The sequence below is a fragment of the Oculina patagonica genome, chromosome 2 (assembly GCF_052425735.1).
Source record: "Oculina patagonica isolate OP01 chromosome 2, crgOcupat, whole genome shotgun sequence".
In the NCBI taxonomy this organism is placed as follows: domain Eukaryota; kingdom Metazoa; phylum Cnidaria; class Anthozoa; order Scleractinia; family Oculinidae; genus Oculina; species Oculina patagonica.
Window position 1 is genome coordinate 43,386,588 of NC_135759.1, and position 19,994 is coordinate 43,406,581.

At 41.5% G+C, this 19,994-nt stretch overlaps 1 protein-coding gene across 1 annotated transcript; it reads right to left on the minus strand.

Annotated features, from left to right (window-relative positions):
- Nucleotides 1-12,621: 12,621 nt before the first annotated feature.
- Nucleotides 12,622-13,800, minus strand: LOC144642394 (uncharacterized). The gene is made up of 2 exons (XM_078501354.1): nucleotides 13,260-13,800; nucleotides 12,622-13,052 (listed from the first exon to the last, which is right to left on the minus strand). The coding sequence occupies exons 1-2, from the start codon at nucleotides 13,798-13,800 to the stop codon at nucleotides 12,622-12,624; spliced, it is 972 nt and encodes a 323-aa protein (XP_078357480.1).
- Nucleotides 13,801-19,994: the final 6,194 nt, after the last annotated feature.

Here is a 19,994-nt window from a genome sequence, read left to right on the forward strand (position 1 = left end):
GATTCTGGCCCGCTGAAATATATTTTTCTTTCGAGGCATGAAAATTTAGAATTTTGTTTGAATAAAACGCTTCAAAATCGGACATCTCACGCTAAACATGCTTATTAAGACCAAAGCATTTGAAAATTTCCCATTAGTAAGTGTTTTCTAGCTTTTAAACCTTGCGTGACCCCAGCCTGGCCGAGCGGGGGCATCAGTCTGGTCACTGAGAAAAAAAAAAAAAAAAAAAAAAAGGACGTGCAGAGCAAGAACTGCGCAGCGCAGTTAAAAAAAAAAAAGGACGTGCAGAGCAAGAACTGCGCAGCGCAGTTAATAATAAACCCCGTGCAGAGCAAGAACTGCGCAGCGCAGTTAATTAAGTCTTCGCGTTGTCTCGAGTTGTCGCCAAAGCCTATTATAATTATTTGCACGCACGGCAACTCAGATGTTTTATTTTTGCTCACATTTCTACATTGGCTACAGAGCTTGAATGAGATTTTTCTTCATCGAGTTTCGGTCAGACAGATATCAAGTTAGAGTAGTGTAAAAGTTTCATTGACCATCGTCATAACTTTTATGCTAATGGCCTTAGCTTCGCAAAAACTTAATATTGTGTTTGATTTCATCTGAGTATAAATATTTCCAGGGAAATATTTTCGCCCGATCAGAGTCTAAAGTGTCTTTATTTTCTTGTTGTCTTGCAGTTTTCATAAACGTAAAACTTTGCGACTCTACCATCCCAGGCGCCAGAGGTTGTTATTCTACTTGAAAAATATAAATAATTAAAGCCATCGCAAACTATTCGCCGATCGGCTCATGTTCAGTGATATGTTACTGATTTTTAAAACGATTGCTAGCTCTATTTTCAGAAGTGTAGCTGAAAATGGTAGGAATAGCTCAGTTCCTCCTTTAGTGGCGGTTTTTTTCCTTTTGTTCCAAGTAGCTCCGTCTGTAAGGAAATACATGTACCAGTCAGTCATAGTGGTAATATCAACTGCGTGACACAAGGATCAGAAAGGCGATGATAACAATAAACAGTGTTATCCCTACGAGATGGGAGGATTCCTTAGAATAAGCAACTATTCCTGAGACAAAATAAAATAAAACACTGGCTGATTGTGTGTGCTGCGTCTTTTTTCGTGAACAAATCGATAACAATTACATCGCCGCTTACGGTCAGAAAATTCGCGCTGATTTCAGGAACAAATTTAGCATATCCACTTAAAAATAAATATTATAAACTCGGAATACCGCACACTATTTATCATGAGGATGCAAAATATAAATTACATGTAAACAATTTACGTACCTGAAGATCTTGCTCGTAGTCATTTTATAATTAGTGTAAAATGATCGGATCAGAGAAAACAGTTCCCGCGCTTCGGTCATTTACCGCATTTACCCTCTCGTTTTGTCTTGGCGTGCCACTTTTTCGATTTTTTCACCCTCAGGGACTTGTGAAGTGTGACCCATCCCTTAGTTTTTTGTATGTGTTACTACAGCCAGCAACCAGGCAGCGAACCATAATATTCTGGGCTTTATTAGATATTACTTTTGCACCGAAGATCTGGGTCATTGCAAAACCAGCTTTGACTAATGCTACGTCATAGGCTACGTCATTCAAGATGGCGGCCGTCGGTGTTCGAAAGCGGTGATTTTGAACTATTTCAAAGCCCTCTTGCTAAAAATTCAAGGCGGCGCTCCACCAAACGACAACTATTTTTGAAGTCCTGAACACATGGTCTTTCATTTAAGGTAAAATTTTTCTAGAACCTTGTTTCCCTTTAAAAAAAGAAAAAAAAAAGGAAAAAAAAAACTATCTCCTCTGGGATTCGAACTCGAGACTTCTCGATCCGCACTCAGTTGCCTACTCGAGTGTGCTACTCAGACATACTTAGTCACGTAAGGTGAAAATATCTTATATCAATGTGATAGACATTCCGCTGTTTATCTGTTATCATGTGCATTAAAGAAATGTTTGAATCACCTGCTGCTCATAAATTTTCAAGGAATGAAAACTAAACTTTTAAGTGGGCGTCCGTGTAATAACCGACCACTCGATTTTCGGCCCAGAACAGAATTCCTTCAAATTTTCTGTGCAAGACAATTGATCCATATGATAAACAAAAATAGCAATATTTTGGCTTGTAGTGTTATTTGTCAATATTTTTGGCGATGATTGCTGAGAACGGTCAAAAACCGAAAAAATCATCCTGTTTCGAGTCAAATTTAGGCGTCGCGCTCAACGCGCTGAAAAATTACTCTTTAACTCAAATAAAATGAAACTTGTATATCATTTTATTTTATGTCTTGTCTATTAGTTCATGTTAAAATATTTGAAATCGGACTTAACAAAAATTAATAATGATTTTTTTTAAACACCCCATAAAGAGCCATCGCAAAAATCACGCAAACATACTGTTGGTTAGAGAAGTTTTTCTCAAAATTTTAACGCGATCTAGAGCCCTGGACACTATTCACGATTAGTACTAGAGTTGGTGTACTAGAAACAAGAAAAAAAATTTTGGGCACTAAGCTTTTCGAATTTTAGGAGTTCTATCAACAAAGCCTATTTTTAACGGTCGTAACGCGCGTCACGCAATTTCTTACTATTGTGTTTCCTATCTTTCCCACATAAAACAGTTGTCCGAGGGAGCAAATATTTTCGAAACTAGCTTTCTGCTCGGAATAAGGCATGGACAATCCTACATTTATCAAATATCGCCCCAAAAATAAGAATTAAGAAGGTTTTAAAAATCATAGCGGCTCCGGTGTGAGTCTTTAGTTTCACCGGAAAGCTTCGAAAAAGACGTTTCCGTGATTTGGATATCATAAGGAATGAACTATGAAAAAACCCTTCGCGCATTTTGACAACGAGATTTTTTTCATAGTATAAAGTGCCTTAAAAAATTATGTACGGCGAATTTACATCGACTTATACTACGGCGAAAATCTTTGCAGGGAATGTAGATTTCAATCGGCTAACACGCTGGAATGTAAATGTTATTTTTAGGATGTCAAGTACATTAATATTTTGCCCTCCCTTTATACTTCATTTCTTAAATTGTTACGTTGGCAAAGCAAAACGACTTCTATAATTGGTTTCGACTTTTGAAAATAGCCCATATGCCGTCATCAAATAATTCTCAGTCTTCGCTGAATTCAATTTATGCAAATTTGTAGAAGGTTTACACGTCGCGGCGTATCAAAACAAAGTTGATGTCAATTCTGGTAAAATTGACCCCCCAAAAAAGAAAAAAAGAATTGGATGTCTAGTTTCTTTCTCTCTGCTTCCACTTTTATTAAAAGATACTGTAAGGCTTACATCGATGGCGAATCGAAAAAGAAGAGAAGTAAGGGACCTGTCAATGCAATCGAAACATTACTCAAGCGTTGATGTAACAACTGGCGAAGCTGAAATCTATAACAGTCAACTGTGCAGCGATTTCTACCCAGCCGATTTCGTTGAAACTTGCTCAAATGAATTTTTGGATAATTTTAACTTATTGACAGTAATAAAAAAGCTATCTTTGCGTTTAGAAAAATAGTATTACAGTCGAAGCTCTCATAAGCGGACACCCTCGGGACGCGAAAAAAGTGTCGGCAACTGGAGCTGGCCGCTTACGAGAATGGTTCTTGTATTAAAGCGGCCACTAGAGGTGTAAGGGGATAGATGGTTGCTTACGGGAGCTTGTGTTTCAAAATGTAACCGGACGTGAATGACGACAAAACAAACACTGAAATATGGTTCTGTAATTACAGTAAAATCATTGTGACGAACGGCGATGTGAAGTTGATTGATTAATACAAGATACAGAGGTTTTTTATATGATTCTCTTTGCGGTGTCCGCGTAATCTCGGAAAGTGTCCGCGGCCGCTTACGGGAATGTCCGCTTACGAGAATGTAAAAATACTGAGTTTGTATGGAAGTAAAAACGGGGTTTCTAATAAGGTGGCCGTAATAATAAAAATAGAGTAATTTAAATATGCTGATATTTCCTGTTCATTTATTTCGTTTATTTTATAGTTCTAGTTTGTCATTACGACTACCGAAAAATAAGAAAAATCGGTTTAACTTTCCATGCCCAAAATTCGATTTTTAAAATAGCACCTCCGCTCCTGGAAATACCCGCGGGCACCCTTAATAGACTCCAATTTGGGGAGGGTCACAATTTTTGGTTCCAGTGTGGGGGAGGGTCATAATTTGTTAGCCCACTTTTTCCACAATTTCGTGGGTCCTCCACCCCTGATAAATAATGACCGGTCCCTAAAGTGGATAGTATAACTAATTTAACTCAGCAACAAAAAAAGAACGACTCTAATCCTTTCCTACATTAACAGTAATACAGGGCTTTAAACTATTTTTATTTTCTCGGTTCACAGAAAACTATTATTAAACGTTTGAACAACAGCCAAACGCATCCGCGAATTGAATAGATAGCATTTGAACGTTTTTTCCTATTGGCGACAGTCACATTCTTCAAAAAATGAGAACAAGTTCACTACTAGATTTTTTTCCGATCTCGTGAACCAAAGGGAATCTCAAAATATCTTAATATCTCCTTAAGCATAACTACACTGAAACTGTCAAGACTCTCGTCTCGTGCCAGGTCACACAGGCAGTAAGAATCATAGCAGATTGGATGCCTGGGACTGAGTTCAGCGGCGACGCTCTCTAGCACTTCACGCCTTTCTTCCCCTTCCTCCTCTGCGTACACATCCTCCATCTGTAACTCTTGGTTCCCCTGCTTTCTTCGTGTGGCTGCTAGTCTCGAAAAAAAAAAAACCCTGTACTTGACTTTTCGTGAGCCAGTCTTACCTGTCAAATATCCGCAAACCATCTGGTCTTCTTGCTGTTCTCATGTCTGCAGCCACTTTTCCGGGATCTGCCTTGTTGCCGGTTCTCTCTCCAAGGTCGAATTACATCGTTAGGTATTGTTTAACATCATCAGGAAATCGCACACCTTGATTTCGCACCTTGTGTAGAGCCCAGCCAAGCTGTAAGTCACTGCAAAAACTAGGAGCTTGATATTCAAATTCGTCTCCTCGCTCATCGCAATGTGCTACCGGTGCACTGCTTCTTTCCTCGTTGTTGTCAACATTAAGGAATTTCTCGGCCCAGTCTCTTCTGAGTTTGTCATACACCGTTTCGGACCCTCCGCGCATTTGGCGGTGCTCGCCAACATCAAGATGATTCTCAAGCTCACTAACTTTTTTGAAGACCATTTGACACCCAGGCTCAGGGCAAGAGAAAAGACCGCTGGTTTCCTTACCATCAGTTGATGTGGCGTTATGGATTCGTGCTTCCTTGACTGGAAAAAAGTCGACATCTATAACAAGATCTGTAGGACCCTGAGGCTTGACGATGATGTCTTGGTAGGGAATGAGCCTCCCTTGCCCTACATTATAAGCTCTCCAGATCCTAATGCCATTTGATTCAAATTGAAAGTTATGATACCTGCTGAAATGATCTGTCATTTTTACTTCAAGTGTCTTTTGAGACTCATTCACAGAGCAAACACTGGCAGTTGTGCCTCGGACAGGACGTTCGGAAAGCGCTGTACGCATGTCCTTTGCAGAAAGAACATCGTGTCCCTCGTTGCAATAGCGTCGGATAGCTGACTTCATCGGGCAAAGGATCCTATCACAGACATCTTTCCCGTATTGTGGCTCGGAAAAGTCGTACCGTGTGACGGTGATACCAACTCGGTTCCCAGCATCTCTTACGGCCGCCACGAGAAAGTTGTTGTAGTAACAGCCTGCTTCGTCACTTCTAAAGTTCACCTGAGTTATGTGAGGATGTTCCTTCTTTAAGGCCTCCAGTGTGTTCTCGATGATCGAACAGACTGCATACCAATTCTGCTAGCAGGAATCAAGGATGTGAGCATGTGATTACCAGTGCTGACATTCTTGGTTATGACGGTGGATATATGCCAGCTGAGCCCTCGTTTTCCGAACCATTCGGACTGCTTCTCACGATATTTCAGTTGTAGAAATTTCATGGCCCAGTCCATTATAACAATGGCGGACGTCGCGTCGGCTGTTTTCAGTAAATCTTGCTTCGCCTCTTCCTGGTTTATTGAGCGGACAATGTGCGCTTTCCATAGAAAGATATCTGACTTTGCGCGGTCAAAGTCGTACAGTAAATCTTCTCGTTGTTCTGAATTAACTGGCGTCCAGGATGGACCTTCGATCTCAAGTCGTAGTTCCTGAAGTACTTTCTTTAGCCCTTGGCAGTCATCGCAAGTGGATAAGTGCTGATGTGAACAGGACTTTTGAAATTCGGGTTCTACCGGATCACTAAGTGCAAAATTCCTGCAGTGGTCGGGTTCGAGTCCTGGCCGGGTTCAATATGTCGTGTTCTTTGGGCAAGACTGGGGGTAACCCTGCGATGGGAATACTCCTAGTCGCTTTATGCTACGGAAACGTGATGGGCCCCTAGGCTCGTATACATGCTTTACCTTTTTATATACTTAAACTTGCAAAATTCTGCTCATTAATATGCCTAAACCATACAAATGGGCAGAACCTCCACGTATAGTAATCCCCCCCTCCCCCACAATCGCCTTCAACCAACCCTGACCCCTGTGTTCGCAGCAAACTTGAAAGAGTAATTTATTTAGTCACGGTTAAAAACATCAGGTGTTGCAAGCTATGTCACTAAGAATAAATTATTTAAGTCGCATTCAAATTACTTTATAATAACATTTTATCCTGTGTTTGAGCCGGTCTCAGGTAAGCTAACAGAACGCGTCCAGAGAACAGTTGTCACCATGCAACAATAGTAATGACCTAGCATTTCATATTTACGGAAGTGAAATCTGTTTCAGCCTAGGGCTTAACAATGTAAACAATTTTTAGCGATTAAGAACAATCTTTAACGATAAAACTTACGGGAACCAACGGGTGCAGCTTCTCCAAAGAGGTTTTTAATTTCCCTGGCCAGCTTGAAATTTATAACATGAGTTCCTGTTACCGCCGATTTCTTTCTATGATGTCTTGGATACTGGCAGGTCTTCGGAGCTTGCCAGTACTTTCCTAAGGTAAAGCGATGGGCTGGACAAACCATCATATTCTTAATCTGTTCTTCAGTGAGTTCTAAAAGACCTGCTCTTGCCAGTATTAGATCCCTTTCACATGAATTTTCTCTTGACAGGTGGTGATTTGCTAGATGCAAACTGATATCGCCGTCACAATCATTTAGGGCTATACAATCTGTATGTCCACGACTACTTTCGCACTTACCACCTAAAATTGCCGAGAAGGAACAAAATCCTGCCATTTCACAGAACGAAACAACACGAAACGCAAAGAGCAAAACTATTCCTGCCGTAATGTAAGCACGCACGACATCAATTGTCACAAATTTGCATAAGTTAAATTTAGCACAAGGGCAGTGCAAAAAAAGTGAAGAAAATAAATATTAAAGGAAAAGTTTGTAGCCTATTCACAAAATTGAAAAACAAATGATATAAAGTAAAACAAGAAATAGTTTTTGCAGCAAGCATTTGTCACACGGGTTGAAATTAACCTACTAAAAATAACTTTCATTGACATTCCCGCGTGCATCAAAGCCGACTGAAACAGACATTTTCTGAGAAATTCGCTTTGGCCTATTTTCATTTGTGTTGCATTTTCTCTGGGCGTACACTTTAATAATACAATGATAATAATTTCTAGCTGTTAAATGTGTTTAATATGTTAAATTATTAAGGGTTTCTTTCGTAGTTCTTTCCCTATTTATGATTACCGAATCACGGAAACCGCTTTTCGAAGCTTTTTGCACAGTTAAAGACGGAACTAAAGACAACTCATACCGGAGCCGCTCATGATTTAACCTTCTTAATTCTTATTTTTGGGGCGATATTTGATAAATTTAGGATTGTCCATGCCTTTTTCCGAGCAGAAAGCTAGTTTCAAAAATATTTGCTCCCTCGGACAACTGTTTTATGTGGGAAAGATAGGAAACACAATAGTAAGAAATTGCGTGACGCGCGTTACGACCGTTAAAAATAGGCCTTGTTGATAAAACTCCTAAAATTCAAAAAGCTTAGTGCCCAAAACTTTTTTTCTTGTTTCTAATACACCAACCCTAGTACTAATCGTGGATAGTGTCCAGGGCTCTAGATCGCGTTAAACTTTTGAGAAAAACTTCTCTAACCAACAGTATGTTTGCGTGATTTTTGCGATGGCTCTTTATGGGGTGTTTAAAAAAAATCATTATTAATTTTTGTTAAGTCCGATTTCAAATATTTTAACATGAACTAATAGACAAGACATAAAATAAAATGATATACAAGTTTCATTTTATTTGAGTTAAAGAGTAATTTTTCAGCGCGTTGAGCGCGACGCCTAAATTTGACTCGAAACAGGATGATTTTTTCGGTTTTTGACCGTTCTCAGCAATCATCGCCAAAAATATTGACAAATAACACTACAAGCCAAAATATTGCTATTTTTGTTTATCATATGGATCAATTGTCTTGCACAGAAAATTTGAAGGAATTCTGTTCTGGGCCGAAAATCGAGTGGTCGGTTCTTACACGGACGCTCACTTAAACTTGGCAAAAAAAATTCAGTCGTGGCTCGAAGAGCTCTTTTTGTCTTAACAGGGTATCTTTACATAGACAGATGTCAAACAGGAAAGGCTTATAAGCCTGCAGAGATGTAAATTTATACAAACTTAGCCACAAGCCGAATTTTCACAAATTATTTCGTATCGCTGACTTACGTTGATTTCGGGATTTATACTAAGCATAATTCACGATTACAACAAAGCCAGCCAGTGAACTTAATAAACCGTGAACAGAGATCAAGTTCAGCACAACAAGAAATCGCCGCGAGGAACACAAAGCAAAATACTCCTGGGAAGTTAGAAAGGTTTAATACTAGTGGTAGCAATAGGCGGTGGTACTGGTGCGAGCGTGCGTAATTTTAGATTGCAAAATATATTCATGTTTCACGGCAATTATTCTACTAGTGGTACCTATCGGTAGAAGTGCCAACGAGTACAACGGGAGAGAAGAAGGGTTGTTAGGATAATTTTAAATGTTTGGTTGAAAGTACGCTTTATGATCTTGGTCTGATCAATGTACCATTGCGCGTTTTCTTTGAAAATCTTGAATGTTTCTGGGTAGAGTGGAGGGAACGGATCAAAGGCCCTATTCTCCCAGAGGAGAAATAAGGAATTCGAAGCAGATGATGATGAAATGAGGAAGAAGTTCTGAAATAATACCAAAGTAGTGAAGATTTAGGGCGAAATCTTGTAAAATCCATGTTATTTGAGAGTTTTAAGCCATTGCTGTTCGGTGCCGCTATTTTGGAAAGGTTTCCGCTGTTTTAAAGTCCTATAGACATTGGCTGTGAGCCACTGAACTCGGAAAATAAATTATGAAACAAAAAGCAAACTTATACAAAGATTTGCCAAAACAAATCATTTTGAACTTTCCAAACTGCAGTTAAATCATCTCAGCACATAACCATACCTGCCAACCCCCAGAGTACAAAAATCTGGAGACGTCTAGATATCTTTGCATTGTAAGGATATCATTTACAGTGCGGCTACTGTAAACGGGGTCACCCAGACAAAGTTAACCAATCACAAAGCAGAACGGAAGCATTAAATTTCAGCATTTTTTACTTCAGCCAATGAAATGTCGAGTACAGAACAATGAAATTTCAACTTGTTCGTTCGCCACGAAAACAGATTAATACTAAATTTTGGCTGTGTATGGCGCTCGTTTTTCAACTAGCTTCGATTGCATCCCTTTTGAACTTAAGTAGTTGTGACAGCACGAATTGGAAAGTAAATAACGTTTTCCATCCGACATGAGAAAGAATATCAGGCATTTGGCTGCCAGCTAGCGCCAAAGAGATCGCACAGCCACTTCGTAATCCATGAAGAGTAATATTTCGCGAACCAAAGACATGCGGAAGTGAACTAACGTAGCCGGAAAGCCTTGCTTCGGCTGCGGTTGAGTCAAACGGGGCAGCTAAAATCTCACCCGATGCATTCAAGGGACGAAAAAGGTAACCCTGACGGACGGGAACCTTCAGCAGGTCACAAATTGAGACATAAACTTCAATGGCTATAACCGGACAAACAATATTATTACTTTCACATCGTTTAAGAGCAAATAAATTATTGGAGCCATCGCGAAGCGTCTTCGTAAAGATGTGATTAAACAAAATGCCTTCCTTATGTGGAAAATACATAATTTCCTTGGTTTTCACTATACCCAAATCGGCAGCTCTGTCTCCAGCAAAAAACAAAACTTTTAAGAAGGCTTGATCGCGCGCTAAAATAAAGATTTACTTTGGGGTCAGACCCGGCTCTTTGAGGCGATAATAATAATAATAATAATAATAATAATAATAATAATAATAATAATAATAATAATAACTTTATTAACGTGTCTAAAATGTTTAGCTGAGGGGAAAAGTCCCCTCTACTAATTGTGGACACCTGACTAAGAAAAAACTTTAAAAAACTTAAACCTATCATTATACAACTGTTACAATTAATAATTTAAAGTTAAAACAAGAAGCTATTTACATAATAAAAACGGGTAAAAAAAAGTAAATCTATTTATGTGATAAAAAAAGACTATATACATGGCTAGCTATTTACATAATTAAAACGGGTAAAAAAGTAAATCTATTTATGTGATAAAAAAGACTATATACATGGCTAGTATTAATAGTCACAGAGGCGGCAATTGCAACGTTCATTGTTTAAAAAGTTATTGAAGTCACGTTTCCGAATCGTTTTCTTAAATGTCTTAAGTGACTGGCAGTTTCTTTCATCCGTCATCAGGTGGCCCCAGAGCTTTGGCCCCAGGTATCTAATAGAATGCTTTCCGTACGTAACTGTAGTGAAGCGGGGCATCGAAAAGTCTGATTGCCTCAGCTGGTAGGACGACTGATGAGGGTTAAATAGCTGACGGATCGGATTTGGACTAAGCCCATTTTTAACCTTATACATCAGTATGCATATATCTTGTAATCGCCTGTTTTTTAAAGTATGTAGTTCTGCCCGCTTTAGTAAAACTTCGTAGCTTGATCGATCATCTTTAAAAACTGCTCTTAATCCTCTTTTCTGTATCCTCTCCAATCTACGTGTATCACTTGCACGACAGAAATGCCAGACTAGATGACAAAATATTAAGTGAGGTAGGATAGCTGCTTTATAAAGCTGTAATTTGGCTTTTGTTGGGGTAAGATTTTTTAGGCGACTACAGATATGTTCTGCTACTGCTACTACGTCGGTAAGGAAAAACAGCTCCGCTTGAGATGGTGAGATTCTTGCCTGGAGTTGTTCCTCTCTTACAGACGTGAGATAATCCTTCACCACTCTCGAGGCTGCGGGATTACCATACCCAGGTAGCCCTGAGTCATCTGAACCATGGCCCAGTGCAGCAAAAATCGCTCTCAGCTTGCCAATCAACGAATCAACCGTACCAAAGGCCAAGCGAGTCGGACAAGCGCACTTCAATGGGTTTTTCGTTCCAAACGCTGGGCACGAGTCTAAATGCACCTTTGTTTTTCCCCTAAAACGACGCAAGTTCTTTCTCTAACGATGATTTTTGTCTAGAATATGGGGTTGACTGCTTGCGTCTGAATAAAGCTTCTTTTCGTGCCTCAATCTGGGCAAGGTCTATAGGAACCCTCAAAGGTTGAGGGGTCGGCGAACAAGGTACAGGTCTCGAATAGCCGCACCGTTGACAAAATCGAAACTCTTCATCATTAGGGTATCTACAACTCGGACAACTGACCGCTGGCACAAACAGCCTCGGGACTCGAGGTAATATATATATATATAACTGTAAGGGGAAAAACAAAAAAGAAAAAGAAGAACAGAATGACAATGCATTCAAGACCGATCCCTAGATCCAACACGGCAGGCGAGAAGATCAAAAGAAAGAGGACGAAAACTAAAACCTTGTTTTGTGGGAAAAAGCAAAGCATCCTGACACCCTTTGTTTGCTAATACAACCATCCTTTGAGACATTCCTTTAAGAGTTGGCCACCAAACAGGGAGGGGGATAACTTCGGGACGACAACTGTAACTACAGCATCCTGAGAGAGAAGAAATCTGAGCAAAGGAGAAATAAGAGCGAAGGGCGGAAAAACATACGCATTGATCACGATGCCATCACATTCACGTAAATCTTGATTGAACACGTTTATACCTGCTGAACCTGGGGTTGGATACGGTGTAAAGTGTTTCAGGGGCCTACCCAGCTTATCTCTCATGACATTACTATCAAGAGCCATGAGATCCAAAGTGTGACCTCTTTCACCACCAAACTCAGCCTGCACGATTTGCCAACATCTCGGTGACAGCATGGCCTCTTGTCGGGAAAGACGTCTTGAAAACCAGTCCGCTGCATTTAATCCAGACGGTACATAATGCAAGGACAAAGCAATGTTCCTCTCAGAGACAAGAGAAAAAATACGCTGCGCCACCCGGTTAAGGTCCTTGGAACGAGAACTTCTTCCATGCCAAGTATGGATAATAGCCTGGTTATCCACTTGAATATCTATACGACAGTCCCGAACTTCCACAGGGAGGGACTCTATCGACTTAGCAACCGCCCACAATTCTTTGACATTGATATTCATCGCGAGGAGCTCCTCTTCTCAAAAATCTCCAAACGCCAACTCACGCGAACCCGTGTGGACCACGGCCGCCCAACGCGACTGAGATGCGTCAGTGGAGAGCGACAGCGCCACATGCTCCTCCTTCCTCCACGGAATGTGGTCAGCCCAAGAGTCCAGGAAACGCCAGAATGTCAATTCTTCTCTTAATGAGGGCGAAAAGGGGGCATCTAGTTTCCAAGCCGCTGACCCAATAGCTGACGCCATTTCACGAATGTAAAACTTTGCACCGGGAAACGCAAGAGTGAAAGATATACATTTCCCCATCATCTTCTGGAGCAACTTCACCGGGACTGAAACCTTGCGAGAAAGCAAACTTTCTTGTACTGCAGCAAACTTCTCTTTTTTGGCGTCCGGAATCAAGAACGCCTGAAGATTCGAGTCGACCAACAAACCCAGAAACATTATTCGCCCTGTTGGAACAAGAACACACTTTGCCAAGCATAGTGTGTAACGTAACCAAGCATAATCAAAACACGACAGACAATGTAGAGCGATGACTCCGCTGCCCTCCTGCTAAATACGCTCTCTCGTTGACTTATTGGTTTCGACCAAACCCCTCTACTGGGTGAAGATTTCTCCAACCAATCTATCATCAATATACAACGAGCAAGCCACACCAAGATCCCGAAGATAACTTATAGCCGCCAATCCGATAGACTGATAAATGAACGGGGAGTTCTTCCATCCAAACAGCAATGTCGCATTCACAAACCACCAACCCTTCCATTCAAAGCCGACGTACGTCCGAGACACCTCCGTTAAGAGAATGTGGTCATAACCAGCTTTGTCGTCCAGTTTCGTCATAAAAGATTTCCAATAAACAAAGCGTGGTACCTCAGCCAATTTATCCAGCGAAAAAGGCGTATTCGCCATCCATAAATTTAGGAACCGAGCATCAACACATAAACGAGGCTTTGACGGTTCGACTGTGAGGGGCAAAACCAGCCAGGGTGGCTCAGCCACACCCACCTTGCCCCATACCTTAACCGCTCCCGTGAGAATACGGGACTGAATCTCTTTAGAAATAAATTCTTCAAATCGCCTACAAGATGGATGGTTGGGAAAGGCCTTCTTAGGAGGGGAAGGACTGTCGTACTGAACACCTTTAAACACTCCTTTAAACGGACGAAAAAAATCCAGGATATTCTTGGTTTTCATGTTACGTCATAAAATTCTGAAATCAAAATTCACTAGGCCTGCTAAATTTTCGTTGTCATTAGGCGAAAGATAAACTAAAAATATATATTTTTGCAAATTTCCAGATCGATAGTGTCATTCGTTTTTAAAACAGAGCATTTTGAATATTTGAGTTCTCCGTCGTATGTGACATCAAGCTGAGTGCCGTGACAAAGCTGTTTTGTTTGAAAAAAGGCCTTTCCTTTCCATTTTGTGCAGAATGAACATTTCAGATATAATAAGTGGCGTTTATGTGAAAGTGTACTAGCTCTTAAGCCAAGGATGGCCGCTGTTGTAAACAGAATTGAGTTCCAGATGGTTTCTCTGACATCACGGCGGCCATTACTGTGTCCCTCAGCAGGACACAGTGATGGCGGCTCCATACTAAGCTTTATAAATTTACGTGGAAAGGTTCGGAAAATAACTCGCGAACGGTACACCGCACAGACCTGAAACTTGGAGAAATTGTTTATCTATTTATCATCTATAATATTTGAAATTCATAGCTTCTGTAGTTGAATGGTTTCGAATTTATTTTTTGATTGCGTGACAGTGAAAACCAGCAATTGACTTCCTAGAAATATACCCGAGAATAGTTTCCTTATCTTGGTAGTTCTGCAAAACAATATTCCACGCATCGACATGGTTGTGAATCTCCCTAGCAACAAACATATTTGGATCCCGAAAAGCTACTTCACTAACAGTCGAGTGTTCACCCAATAGAACTCTTTGTAGGTTGGACGACACATCATGAACATTTGTCATCTCCTCTAGCTATAGGCCTGGAGCGGGGGTACCATCTGACCACACCCATTGGATTTTTCTCTCAGCAGCCGCCTGCTGCACCTAAACAGGAGAAAAACATCCCCCCAAATTGAGCATCGCACTCGGTTGATGCTACAATAGAAAGAAACAGATTGGAGGGGTAAGCTAAAGTTTAAAAATTTACAGAGAAACCGCCCCCGACCCAGGCCTAGAGAAGATGACAACCACTGCCCGACAAGTCGAAGCAACAAGGGATGCCATAATTGACAATCGCTTGCGGCGCCATCTCTCAGGACCCAGATTGAAAAATAGGAAACCCAGATATAACCCTGGGAACTATGAAGCGCTAATAAACAAAAATTACGCACAGAAAAACACATGAATCTTTAACTGTCAACTTTATTAGAGTGTGGTTGAACCTGATACAACAGAACAAATTTAAATGACAAAATTTAACAAGCACACAACTGCTCTCATTGTGTTAGATTAGGTCCGTTCTTACAAAACCTAGCAATATGGCCAAACTGACCACATGCATAACACTTGACAGATGCTCTCGGACGCTGAGCCTGGGAATTTCCCCGACGACCCCTCGGGTTAAAGTATGGTTGGTATGGAGGCCCATTCCGCGCGAACCGACCAGGCGAGGAATTCTTCAAAGCCTTTTCGACTCCGCCTCTTCCTTAGAAGCCACTAATTTCGTTAGAATGGATCTGAGAGCATTGCTGTTGGTTAATGGACGGCACTGTCTCAAGATTACCAGGTACTTTGACGCACGGTCGTCACCCTTTTCACGGGCCACATTCACCACTTGCTCCAAAGCAGCCATGGTAGCAAAAGGGTCGAACACCGCGGCTGGGCGAGAAATAAGCTGCCGCAAATAGGTAATAGCATTCTCGACTAGTGACAGATCGGACGCCTTCTTTAGATCTTCCAAATCTTTCTGCAGCTTGACAATATCAGACACCTATAAATGGCGTATGCATAGAGACAAACAAATCTCAGTCACTTTGAAATTGTATAAAAACCTACGGTTCTCTGTATTAGACTCACACATCTCCAAACCTAGAGATACCTGGGCGCACACAGCAACCCGAACCCTTTTTCTTAGAATTCACACAGATATCCATGGGCGCACACAGCAACCCGATCTCTTTTTCTTGGGATTCACACAGATATCCCTGGGCGCACACAGCAACCCGATCTCTTTTTCACGGGATTCACACAGATATCCATGGGCGCACACAGCAACCCGGTCTCTTTTTCTTGGGATTCACACAGATATCCATGGGCGCACACAGCAACCCGATCTCTTTTTCTTGGGATTCACACAGATATCCCTGGGCGCACACAGCAACCCGATCTCTTTTTCACGGGATTCACACAGATATCCCTGGGCGCACACAGCAACCCGATCTCTTTTCACGGGATTCACACAGATATCCCTGGGCGCACACAGCAACCCGCTCTCTTTTTCTTGGGATTCACACAGATATCCCTGGGCGCACACAGCAACCCGATCTCGTTTTCTTGGGATTCACCCAGATATCCCTGGGCGCACACTGCAACCCGAGCTCTTCTCATTGGGATTCACACAGATATCCCCGGGCTCACACAGAAACCCGAACTCTTTACTTGGGATTCACATAGATATCCCAGGGCTCACATAAAACCCAAACTCTTCCCCGGAACCAGAAATATCTTAAGGTTAGAGAGACTTGCATCTCTCCCCTTTAAAACAATACAAACAAATGCGGGCTACAAAACGCTGCCCGCACCCCCACGAGCACGGAAACATAAAAATCTTACCCTAAAACCCGAACACCCCGATGAAATGAAAACACCGAAAATTACAGCTGAAAACCACGAAACTAGATGTAAATTACGAAGGCAGGGAGTGCAAGTGAAAAACAAAACAAAAAACCCGCCAAATGAAATGACAATAAATCAAACTCCCAAGGGGAATACACCAACTAGATGCACGCAAACACGTGTACCAAAAAACCGACCAAAAAAATGGAAAACAACCAACGGCTCAAAAAACTAAAGGCGGAGTCACACAGGCACACGGAGCAAAACCTACCCACGCGGAATAGATGCATGATAACAAATAGGGAGTAATCAGAAAGAATAAACGAAAACCCGCCAAATGAAAGGAAAGTAAGCCCAAGGTCCCAAGGGAAATGCACAAACTAAATAACCGCTAACACGTGTACCCAAAATACCGGCCAGAGGCGAAAACAGCGAAAACATACGGATAAAACACAACAAAAGCAACTCCAAAGCTACACAAAATAAAAAGACTCCGGCTAACCTGTCCTGAGCTTGTTGTAGGTGAAGGTAAAACTGCCGACGTGACCGTAGCAGCGGTAACAGCGGGCGTTGAAGATACTCCAGACGCTGAGAAACGGCTGCCAGTGAAGACGCTGCTGAAACAGCTTCTTGTGAGACTTGTGGTTCGAGAGGCAGCACGGCCGTTCGAATATCTTCAGGCGGGACGTGTTCCGGCCGTGCTGACGCGCTCTCCTCTGGTCGACCAGCTTCCATGATTTCTTCGCGAAAATGACACACCTTGCATTAATTATCATGTCTTTTATAATGCTACTAAGTCATCACGTGGGATAATGAATATTACATGAACTGTGAATAGTTTGAAATTGTCACGATCGAACTCCGCCGCGCACTTTTATGTCTGGAGACAAATGATACGGCCATTGCTTTGCCTGTTTTCACACAGTTTCGAACTTCTCTTTCATTAACATCGCTGATATTTACTTTCCAATTCGTGCTGTCACAACTACTTAAGTTCAAAAGGGATGCAATCGAAGCTAGTTGAAAAATAAGGATGGGCCGATACTCGATACCAAATATTCGATACATCGATATTTTGACAATTTTGAAAAGTATCGATACTTTCGAAAAATATCGCACTTTCGATACGCTTTCGATACTGCACACGTGACCTGAGCCTGCGGTCTTCTGGTCAGCACCTGCGGTTGAAAAATACAATTTTGCTCAAAAAAATATTGATGTTCTTGTCAATAATTGAATTTTTCTTGCCTTGACTTTATGTCCACACATTGCTGATGCAACAGTGAAACAAAAAGACCAAAATCAGCATTCTTGGCTAACATTTATAATGCCAGGTCTGTCCTTTGTATGGTCACGTGACAAACCAATGACATCAGGACGGAAATGACGTCATAATATCGAGATCGAGATCGATATCGAGAAAAAAGGCAAATATCGTATCGATATCGTATCGTTTTGAAAAACCAGAATCGGCCCATCCTTATTGAAAAACTTTTCGTGGCGAACGAACAAGTTGAAATTTCATTGTTCTGTACTCGACATTTCATTGGCTGAAGTAAAAAATGCTGAAATTTATTGTTTCCGTTCTGCTTTGTGATTGGTTAACTTTGTCTGGGTGACCCCGGTTACAGTAGCCGCACTGTAAGACAATGTATGAATACTGTCTGAAAATCGGTATTACTTTAGAACTTCTTCCTCATTTAGATATATAAGATTTGTTATTGGAAGAGGCCTGGGATCATCAGGCACAAACACAAGCGTAAGCTAACTACAACTCGTTGGCAATTAAACAGGTCGAAAAATTTCTCAGACAGTGTCGGTAAATCACTGCACAAAAGACAATTATTCCGAGTAATGCGTCACGCAAGGAATGCATGATTTTTTCGCTTTTTCTCAGTGTCGCGAACCAATCAGAGTTGTTTTTTGATTGACATTTTTGTGAAGTGAAATCGAGCACGCGGTGTGAATCGAGATGTGATCTTCTTCGGTGGGTGTTCTCGCTATGTTGTCAGTGTTTTAAGGAATTTTCCGAGATTAAACCGTTGTTGGAATCATTCGTTTTGCCGTGGTTTGTCTGTGATACAATCACAGCAAATCTTCTCAAAAGCAACGCCTAAACAAAACATTAGTTCGCAATCTTCCATGTAACAAAAGCCTCGATCTTACGTGACAACTGTTGAGAATGACACATTTTTCACATTCTACTGATAAAAAAAAACTGTTTAAACTATGAGCTGCGTAGAATTACAAGAACAGAAACCATTACACAGCAAGTACAGCGAAGGAGATGGAGATTGATTGGTCATGTCCTCCGTATGATGCCTACAGACCTACAAAGAGTCGCCCTTAGATGGACCCCTGATGGCCGTAGAAAGAGAGGTCGCTCAAAAGAAACTTGGAGAAGGGCTGTGGAAAGAGAAATGAGGGACAACGAATGGACATGGGGCCACCTCGAACGAGCAGCGGCCGACCGTAGCCAATGGCGCTTTTTGGTTGAGGCCTTATGTGTATCTATGCACGAAGAGGAGTAAGTAAGTAAGTAAGTAATCGTTGTTGAAGAACAAATTTTCGACTTCCGGATTGTGCTCGTCTGTTATAAACGTGGCGCGCACGCGTTTTACGCAATCCGCTTGTCATTGTTGTCAAGATTAGGATTGCGGGCCTCTCTTGGGCCCGCAATAAGTATTCATACGGTTTTCCTCGTTCAATTTGGAATTTATTTGTACTTGTGAGTTTTTTCAAAAAGCTGAAATTGCACTCCAGAGGCGAAACCGAAAGGTTGCTTTAAACCCCAGCCCCATATGGAAACATATGGGAGCTGTGGCTCGGACTGTAAAGTCTCGGCAATGGGTAATTATAACGAGATGTGAATCCACTAAATTAAAGTATAATGCACGTGTGACGACATAAATATGTCATAATAAACTATATCTGAAAACAATGGTCACACTACACATATGGGGCTGGGGTTTACAGCAACCTTCGGTTTCGCCTCTGAGGTAAACAGCGTGGTCTATGATCTTATGTTAGACCCTTACGCCTGGCTATGCCATGCTGATGAGTCCTAACAAGGACGAAACAGCTGTCCATGGCTGCCACTCCACGGGTAATAGGCTGTGCGCATGCGTACAGGTCCAGGCCAGACCGTGAAGATGTGTAGTGTGACCATTGCTTTCAGATGATTTATTATTTTTTTTTCGAGTGCCCCCCCCTCCCCCCCCCTCCCCCCACTCACACACCTCCATGGCTGCCACTCCACGGGTAATAGGCTGTGCGCGTGCGTACAGGTCCTGGCCAGACCCATCCTCTTCCCCAGGGCCACGCGTATTTTTTTTAAATGACATGACGTAGTGGCCCTGGTAACGGTAAAAAATATGATTTTTTTGATTGGCTGATAAAAACTACATGCGTAATTAGGTAAAAAAACCAAACGCTTCTACGCAATTTTGGTTATACTTCCGGTCATCGAAACAATTGAAGATGCAGCGGAAAGTTTGAAAATGTTACCGGAAAAAGACCGAATAACACTGGGAGTTTGTTGGAATAACGTATTCACGAAGCAGACCTTCGTTTATGAACGAATGACAAGTACATCTCTT

Bases quoted from the DNA above. Each gene is read 5' to 3' on its own strand.
- LOC144642394 (XM_078501354.1), bottom strand. From the start codon at position 13,800: ATGAAAACCAAGAATATCCTGGATTTTTTTCGTCCGTTTAAAGGAGTG. The intron at 13,053-13,259 runs GTGTGGCTTGCT...TTGTTCCAACAG, and splicing joins AAGTTATCTTCGGGATCTTG to GGCGAATAATGTTTCTGGGT.